Source organism: Poecilia latipinna, unplaced genomic scaffold, assembly GCF_001443285.1.
Source record: "Poecilia latipinna isolate Pla-1442-1.1 unplaced genomic scaffold, P_latipinna-1.0 Scaffold1567, whole genome shotgun sequence".
NCBI lineage: Eukaryota > Metazoa > Chordata > Actinopteri > Cyprinodontiformes > Poeciliidae > Poecilia > Poecilia latipinna.
Window position 1 is genome coordinate 127528 of NW_015114183.1, and position 8575 is coordinate 136102.

At 39.0% G+C, this 8575-nt stretch overlaps 2 protein-coding genes across 5 annotated transcripts in view; both read left to right on the forward strand.

The window, feature by feature from the left end:
- Positions 1–2705, forward strand: part of LOC106963677 (probable global transcription activator SNF2L2) — a 14860-nt gene extending 12155 nt beyond the window's left edge. For all 4 annotated transcript variants that reach the window (XM_015058711.1, XM_015058713.1, XM_015058712.1 and 1 more), the window contains 4 exons: positions 37–142; positions 438–539; positions 676–817; positions 1242–2705. In XM_015058711.1, coding sequence (XP_014914197.1) covers positions 37–142; positions 438–539; positions 676–817; positions 1242–1366 — 475 coding nt within the window. In that variant the 3' untranslated portion in view covers positions 1367–2705. The remainder of the gene's footprint in view (positions 1–36; positions 143–437; positions 540–675; positions 818–1241) is intronic.
- A 3606-nt stretch (positions 2706–6311) lies between these two features.
- LOC106963668 (piggyBac transposable element-derived protein 4-like) lies at positions 6312–8546 on the forward strand. Its single transcript, XM_015058701.1, has 2 exons — positions 6312–6590; positions 6717–8546. The coding sequence occupies exons 1-2, from the start codon at positions 6447–6449 to the stop codon at positions 8409–8411; spliced, it is 1839 nt and encodes a 612-aa protein (XP_014914187.1). The 5' UTR covers positions 6312–6446; the 3' UTR covers positions 8412–8546.
- The last annotated feature ends 29 nt before the right edge of the window (positions 8547–8575 follow it).

Genomic DNA, 8575 nt, shown 5'->3' on the forward strand with positions numbered 1-8575 from the left:
AATGAGATTATCTGAAACCTCATCTTGTTCTTGCAGGCTGGGACGACAGATCAGTAAAGGTTTTGTGCAGCTTCCCTCTAAGAAAGAAGTACCGGAGTATTACGAGCTAATCCGAAAGCCCGTGGATTTCAGGAGGATCAGAGTACGTGTCGCAGAGCACCCTCTGGACCTATACACTTATCTCATTGTCATTGTGACTGCTAACATAGCAGTTCATGAAAAATGTGGATTAACAGATTGAAATGAATAAGAAGGGAAATATATATAAATATATATATTCAAGGCAACATCAGTAGATTTTAGCACCAACTGCTAGAAAAATAGTTTTGTATCTTAGTGCAGTGTGCATAAACTTCCAGTTTCAACTTGTGAAATTCTCTCTTGTACATGTATTAAATTATGTCTAGATTAACTTTTTTTCACCCTCTGCTTCTCAGGAGCGTGTTCGTAACCACAAGTACAGAAGCGTTGGGGATTTGGAAAAGGATGTCTTCCTTCTATGTCACAATGCACAGACTTACAACCTGGAGGGATCCCAGGTGAAGGCTCAGAAACTCTCTCACCGGCTAACCTTCGTTTTCATTCCTCAGTCGTCGTCACAAACGGGTTTTTCGATCCCGACTCGACAGACTAGCAGCTTAAGCTCTGATTAATTCTGCTTCTTGTCCACTCCAGATCTACGAGGATTCTATCGTCATCAAATCGGTTTTTGAGAGCGCTAGGCAGAGAATTGTCGCGGACGAAGAGCAAAAGGAGACTGTCAGCGCCGCTCACGGCAATCATGGCGGAGGAGCTGAAGACCAGTTCGTCCAATCAGGTGAGAGCTTTGAGTTTTAGTAAAAATGATCTGAACAAGCTTTTTTCTTTTTTGACTGTAAAGATCAGGATTTCCCCCAGTGTATTATAAGCCAATACAAAGACTTTACTTGTGCCCCCACGAGGCTTAGCATTAAATTATTGACTAAGTTGTTTTTTTTTGTTTGTTTTTTTTATGTTTGCATTGTTTAAGACTTTATAGTTGGTGTTCAGATATTAATCTTCCAATAACACATAATTATCAAGTGATATTTTCAAATTTCCTGTCAACTTAAAAAAAAAAATTAACTCAAAAAAATGCCGGCCTTAGCAAGTTTTCTGGGGGAAACCTTGAAGATGATGAACATGATTTGTCTGTTTTGGCAACAGCACCCTGAAAAAATTTACTATTTAATAAATTCTGTTTGTCTCCTTTTTGTAACCAGTGACTCCTTTACCAGTTCAGATAAAGAAGGAGGATAGAAACATCACTACTATAGCCAAGACCCTCCACAGCGATTTTGATAGTGAAGAGGATCCAGACGACAACAACACAAAAGATCAGGGTTGAAAAAAAAGGCCCTCCCGTTTTTTATACATATTTTTGATCATGCATTTTCTCTGCCACATCAGTTTCTTTTTATTATTATTATACAAAGAATGGTCCTAAAAAAATAAAAATAAAAGTGGAGAAACCACTCAAAGACTAGCACTTGCGACGCTACGCTGTTTTTTTTGTTCTTCCCCCTATGTTTCAGATGACTCACACTGCACAGACTGCTGTCAGTCTCTTTTTTCACTATTCTCTTCCAAATAATCAGTCACGTTTTATCTGCTTCAGTCCCTGTGATTGCTTCCGCGGTTTATATGTAAAAGACAGATTTCGATGACTGTTTCTAATCGGGATGTTTGATTGTATGAAGTGTCTTCATTGTGTATTCGGAGCATGATATTTAATCCAGCTCCTCCGGAGGAGCCCCGGCCGTCTGTGTGTTCGAGTTTACAGAATTGAAGCACACACTGAAGACTTTGTAAAGAAATTGTAACAAAAATGAACATAATACATTTGTGTAAAATACATGGGGATTTTTAAAATAACATATCTTTAATAATAATAATGAAAAAATAGAGGTAAAGCATAGTGGGAATAAAAATGTAGGCCTAGAGATGCACCGATTAAAATTGTCCTGCCTATCAATGTCGATTTCTCTTTAAGACTAAAAGTATTGATTTTACTAGCCCCCCTGCCATAAGTGATCATTAGTTATTTAGTTATTAAAAATATAAAGACATTGTCATGCCTCATGTGTGAGAAAGAGGATTTACAAAAGAAACAAACCTAGACTAAATACAAAATTAGCCATTTTACCTAGTGTTAACATCTTACTTTAGCCTTTAGCCTGGATAGTATTAAAACATGACTTCCCAGATAATGTAGATCCTTTTTTTTCTGACGACAAGGTTTCCAAAAGGCTGCAAGTATTTGCAAATTACAGACACAAGTTGAGATCCAAAGGCATAAAACAGAGCAACTTTGTCGTACTGACTTCCTGTTCTCAAACGTTAGTGCTGTCATGTGGCTTTAATGAACCACATTAGTATCTCAACATGTCATAGAAAAAATACATTTATATTTCAAATAGGTTATTATAATCTCTGTGCTTCCTGTGACTCTTAAACACCTCACTGATACTTTAAATTCTCCGATAGGAAATTGAGCTAACTTTTAATGTTTGGTCAGTAACAGTGTCCATGCTACGTTTGAGAGTGTTGCTAGATATGGTGTGTTCAATGATCAAAAATATATAGGACTTTTACGTTTCATACCAGCTCGTCATCAGACTGGGGTGATGAAACTGGAAATTGGTGGGTTTGGGTCAACAGGAGATTTCTCGGTGCATCTCTTAGTGGAAAAAAAAAAAAGAAGCACTTTTCAACTAGTAACGATGGTTTGAACTTTGTTACTGATGCTTCATGGAGTCAGTTTTAGTCTAACAAAGGCAAAGGGTCTCCATGTTGAACCCTTGTGATACAATATATTCACATAGTGTACAGTTTGTGTGAAAAGTAATTCAGTTTCTTTTATGTACTCTCCTGGTTGTTGGGGAATTGGACAGCTTCATTGTCAAGACAATCTCTTCAAACATGTATCGCCTACAAAATAAATTTTCCCAAAAAAAAAGTGTTTCTAGTTTGTGTTTTGGCATTTGAAATCTGAATTCAAGTGTAAAATTGAATTGTTTTTCTTATATATTTAGAGAAAAGAAAAGCTATCAAAATTATTGAGAGAGCACACAGGAAGAAAAAGAGAACATATAGTTAATAGTAAACTTTTATAGACAAAATCCCCAATGATCTTCACAAAGAAAATGCACAATATGTAAACAAATTCAAACATAATTTTAAAAAACACAAATTAATGATACAGCTCAATAAAACAGGGATACAGTCATATTTTTAAAAAAATCATAAGATAGATATGTTTAAGTAGAACAATTGTTCAGCTGCTTTTTTACACAAGTCAAGGCTCTTAAGACAACAAAACGGGACCAGAAGCAGCTTGAGCGCCGTCTGTTCAAGTGCCGCTCTTGAAGAGAGTAAATATCAGATAAACCAGAAATCTTCAGCGCAGATAACACAAAGAAACTACTACTGGTCTATCATTTTTTAAAGATATGCCGCTCTTAAAGATAATGAGTTTTTGAGTTTTACCTCTCTAAAATATAAAGGTACTATCATGTCTACATAATGGCAAGCCATCTACAACCTTAGAGTTTAGCTGCCTATTGATGTGAAATGAAATCTGAACCTTTTCTAAGCAAAAAAAATAAAAGACTTCCATTAAAAATATATTTTGAAAGAGGATACAGTGCGGTGAGCACTTTTACTTTCCCTCCAAAAAGTTGCTACGCAGGAAAAGTGAGTGAGATTCTTGAAATTAAGAAGGCTGATTGTCAGTGAGTGATTATTGGTTTTTAAAAAGACTTGGTCAATGAAAAAACTGTTAGCTAAACTTGAGAGAGGACTGTTCTTATCAAACACGTTTACTCATAATATTTAGCTCAGTAACTTTGGCTTTTTTTCAGTTCATGAGTAACATTATCAGTACTTTGACTTATTTTCCAAACATATTTGTTGCATTAGCTTGAAATTAGTTTTTAGGGCCAAACCACATGTTGCTGTTGTTGTTGTTAGAAAGCCAACTGTAGATAGACTAAAAGTTTGAATGACAGAGTAATGTTTTGACAGCTAGATTTCTGTAATTTAGATGTAAAAGTGGGACTGAGTGTGAGAAAAGTGAGACTTTCTGCTGCTTCTATTCACCATTTATGTTTCACATCACATAAAACATAAGTCGTATGGTGCAACTGCTTGCACCATTGCAACACTAATAGGTAGAACCAGAACAGAAACATCTGAATTTTGCCAGAAATGCTTTGATTCCAGACAGCAAACATTTGCCTCAACTAGGGATTTCATTTTTGTTGTTGCTGTTGTTGTTTTATAAAGGCAAAAATAGTGTGATTCTGCAAATTTTGGAACAATATAAGTTCTGGCTTTATGTCAATTTAGTGAGGTCAGTTTGTGCTGGCAGAAATCAGGACAATATATGCTTAAAAGATGGTATGCGTAAAAGAAAATTGACTCTGTTGAATTGCTTACCCAAAAGTGAATGCCTAAATATGCAGTGGCAAATGTTTAGAGACACGTGTTATGGTATTTCTTTAAGTGTGCTACAACTTTTTTATTAAAAAACAAGAACAAATATCAAGCATAATAAACATAACTGTCTCATCAGTTCAATCTATTGCCTGATAATAGCTTCAAGTATTTCAACACAGCAATCTAAAACCAAATTATTGCCCAGTTTGACGAATTTGTATCTGATAACTGCATTTTTACAAGTCCTCCAATAGGTGGTGGAAGAGAACTGTTAGAGAACTGACTGTCACACTTGCATGCGTACAAAGCCTCTTTGCGGACAACATTTAAATAAAATGACACTCATATTGCAGGTTATGTAAGAAATTATCAAACAGAACCAAATAAGGCGTGAAAACATCTGTTATTGTTGGCTGAATATGTAATGTTTAAATACACCAAATACTGTTTTGTCAAAGACAGAATATCTAAACCATGAGATCTGCTCTGCCACACCAACACATATAGAACAGATGCTTAAGTTATACCAATTTTTTTTCTCATGTGCTTCACTTTTGCGATCTTATCTCCAAAACGTCCATGTGACTTTGTGCTGAAGTCTCTCTGCGCCCCCCAACACCATTACCAGCACATCATCTGAAGACTCTCAATTTTTCTGAATTTGTGATCTAAAATGGATCCAATCATAACTGGTGTGTGGCTGCCATGGGAGCTCTTTGCTGACTAGTGTGCAAGTTGGATTGAAAACTAGTCTCCGCAATCAAAATAAGTCCTTCCTGCTCATGCAGTCTCCATAATTTTACTTTTATTGTATCAAAGCTATGATAACTGTAAAACACACACTGGGGGGAAAAAGCTGCTTATGCCGTTAGCATAATAACGTTATAGTAAAACATCTTGGTTTGCTCAGAACTCAATTACATGTCAACTAATCCTAAGAATGAAGATAATCAAAAATGTCATCTAATATAGTTCCTAAATGCTTCACTGCAAAATTTTTAATTTATTTTATATCTCTTTGGTCACACCAAAACAGAAATGAACCCAAAAATCCTTGTGCCATTTGACTCAGCCCATCTGTTGCACTGGAGCCGCCTTTCAGGCCACCATGCTTCCAGCAGGCCATTGGCTTTCTAAATTGTCTGTTGCAGGGGTGTCCAAAGTCGATCCTCGAGGGCCGGCACCCTGCATGTTTTAGTTCTCTCCCTAGTGATAGTAACAACCTCCTCAGCAAGTCAGTGTTCTCCTTAGGCCTTCCATCATTTGATGCAGGTGTGTAAAACCAGGGAGAGAACTAAAACATGCAGGATGCCGGCCCTCGAGGACTGACTTTGGACACCCCGGGTAATTTAGCTGTAATATTCTCAGGTTATTTGCTGTTAGACAGTTGGGGTGTAAAACAGTAAAAAAATAGACATGAAAGAAGTTTGATGTGGATAAACTGCGATTTGAAAACACAGAGATGGACAAATATTCCAGCAAGCCTGATAGCCCCTAAGGTAATGTTTTACCTTAGGGGGATACAATTCCCCTAAGGGAATTATATATATATATACACAGAGAGAGAGAGAGAGAGAGAGACAACAGACATTTCAATAACCATGGCTAACTTATTAGGGAAACATCAATCACAACAATCACAAGATAAAATTCAAGCACTTATTAAATATTTTAAAGACTGAGAGGATTCACTATACCTATATACATTAGATATAGTTATTTTAGGTTATTAGAGATGTGGGATAATTTGAATTTCTCGATTACACCTCCGTCCAGTTGATGGCGGTAACACACAAAGTCTGTACACTGCCTGTAAACATCATAGAAGAAGAAGTTTGTTGTATGTGTGTGGAGAGCATGTGAGCGGCTCTGAGAGAGAGTTTAGGAGACGGGGCGAGAACGAAGCGTAGTCGGCATTTTAAATTATACTGGAAGTGGTTTGGATTAGTTATTATTTGAGTAAAAGTGCAGTAGAGTGCGTGTGTAAAATGAGTAGTAGTGGCGTGACTGCAGAGCAAGCGGGAAAGTATTTCAATGAGTTTGAAGAAGAGGAATACGGCGCGCCGGTGGAAGAGAGAGATTCAGACTCGGACTCAGAATCAGAGTTTGATTTTGACGATTCTGACGATGAGGTTTGTCCCTTGTTCGTTAGTTTCTTTCTTTATTTGTTTATTTGGCATGGGATATGCACAGTAAAATATTATAATAGGAATAGAGCCACACTGCACTAGTTTATACAAGCTTATTCCCATCTCCAGGTAGAGGATCCCTCCATTTTCGTTGACGAAGAGGAGGAGGAGGAGGAGATGGCCACCAGCTCTGTCCGGATGACTTCCACACCACAGAAAACACCACGGAGAACGCCACAGAAAACACCACGGAGAGCCAGATCCAGATCCCCGCTGTCTGAGGCAGCAACAGAAACACGCCAGGGGCGGTGGAACACCGAGAAGGACGCAGACACGGCCCCCGTTTTAAGCCGTTTTCAGCCTAAGAGGACACCAGGACCACAGATAGATGGGCTGGCCCCCTACAGTCCAAAAGAACTTTTTTTGTTGTTCTTTTCAGCTGACACAGTCAAGACCATCTGTGATAACACAAACAAATATGCTGCAAAAAATCAAGCTCGTGGGAAGAAATATAAATGGGTTAAAATAAACACAGATGAGTTATATAAATTTTTGGGTCTCTTGATCTACATGTCCTTGGTGCAACTACCAAGTGTCCAGGACTACTGGAAACAAAATCACTTTTTGTCTGTGCTAACTCCAGCTAAGGTTATGTCAAGGGACAGGTTCAGGACCATTATGTGGAACATACACCTAAGTAATCCTGAGGAGGATGTCAAAAATGACGAAAAGAAGGGAACGCCAGGCTACGACAAACTATTTAGACTCAGGCCTGTTTTTGATGAGATCCTCAATGCCTGCCAGGCTTATTACCACCCAAAGAGGGAGCTTGCAGTTGATGAAAGGATGGTGGCAACAAAGGCAAAAACCAACATGACCCAGTACATGAAGAACAAGCCAAACAAATGGGGGCTAAAGCTATTTGTGTTGGCCGAGTCAGTCAGTGGCTACACTGTGAGTTTTAGCTTGTACACTGGCAAGAACTCTCAAAGTGAGCATGGGCTGTCTTATGATGCGGTTATGAGCCTTATTCAGCCATCTTATCTTGGCACTGGCTACCATATTTACATGGACAATTTTTATACCAGTCCCACACTGTTAATGGATCTAGCCCGCGCAAAGTTTGGAGCTTGTGGCACCTACAGGGAAAGCAGAAAAGAATGTCCTAAAGAGAGGCCGAATGCTCTCACTAAGAAAAGTGAGAGAGGATCGATTCGATGGATCAGAGAGGACCCACTGGTCTTTGTGAAGTGGATGGACACACGGGAGGTGTCCGTGTGCTCGACCATCCACCCTGCGTTTTCAGGCGAGACGGTGCAGAGGAGGATGAAGGATGAAGAGAAACGCTGGATTGTGAAAGAGATTCCATGTCCCACACCAATCATGGCATACAACAAGTATATGGGTGGGGTGGACTTGTCTGATCAGCTCATCCAGTACTATTCTGCACAGCGGAAAACTTATTGTTGGTACAAGACTGTGTTTATGCACTTGATTGACATTGCCTCAACAAACGCCTACATCCTGCACCGTCATTTGAGCACCACCAAAGGGGAACAGCCCATGTCACACAAAGACTTCATCGTGGTGATCGCCAGTCAGCTTTGCGGTGTGGACATGACAGGTATGCCAAAGAACAGGGCAACTGATCACACTCCTGTGCCCATCAATGCTGAGCAAAAGGCAAACAAAGTCAGACGGAAGTGCAGACACTGCCTCCAGGTGGACAAGCTCAGGAAAGACACTTCATGGAAATGCAAGCGATGTGATGTGCCACTGTGCCTTCTCCTTGACAGAAACTGTTTTGAGAAGTGGCACAACTGATTTGTGTGCAGACTTATCGTGACGCCCATTTTGTAAATAGTTGTAAGAAAAAAAAATAAAACCCATGAGACGTTGTGATGTTGGAGAGAATTTGTGATGGAGTCATTGAGACACATTTTATTAAATGGTTGTTTAGAGTGCCTCTCTCCGGGTCAGGGGGGTCG

Coding starts and splice junctions, on each gene's coding strand:
- LOC106963668 (XM_015058701.1), top strand. CDS start 6,447: ATGAGTAGTAGTGGCGTGACTGCAGAGCAAGCGGGAAAGTATTTCAAT. Junction 6,591..6,716: donor TTGACGATTCTGACGATGAG/GTTTGTCCCTTG, acceptor TCCCATCTCCAG/GTAGAGGATCCCTCCATTTT.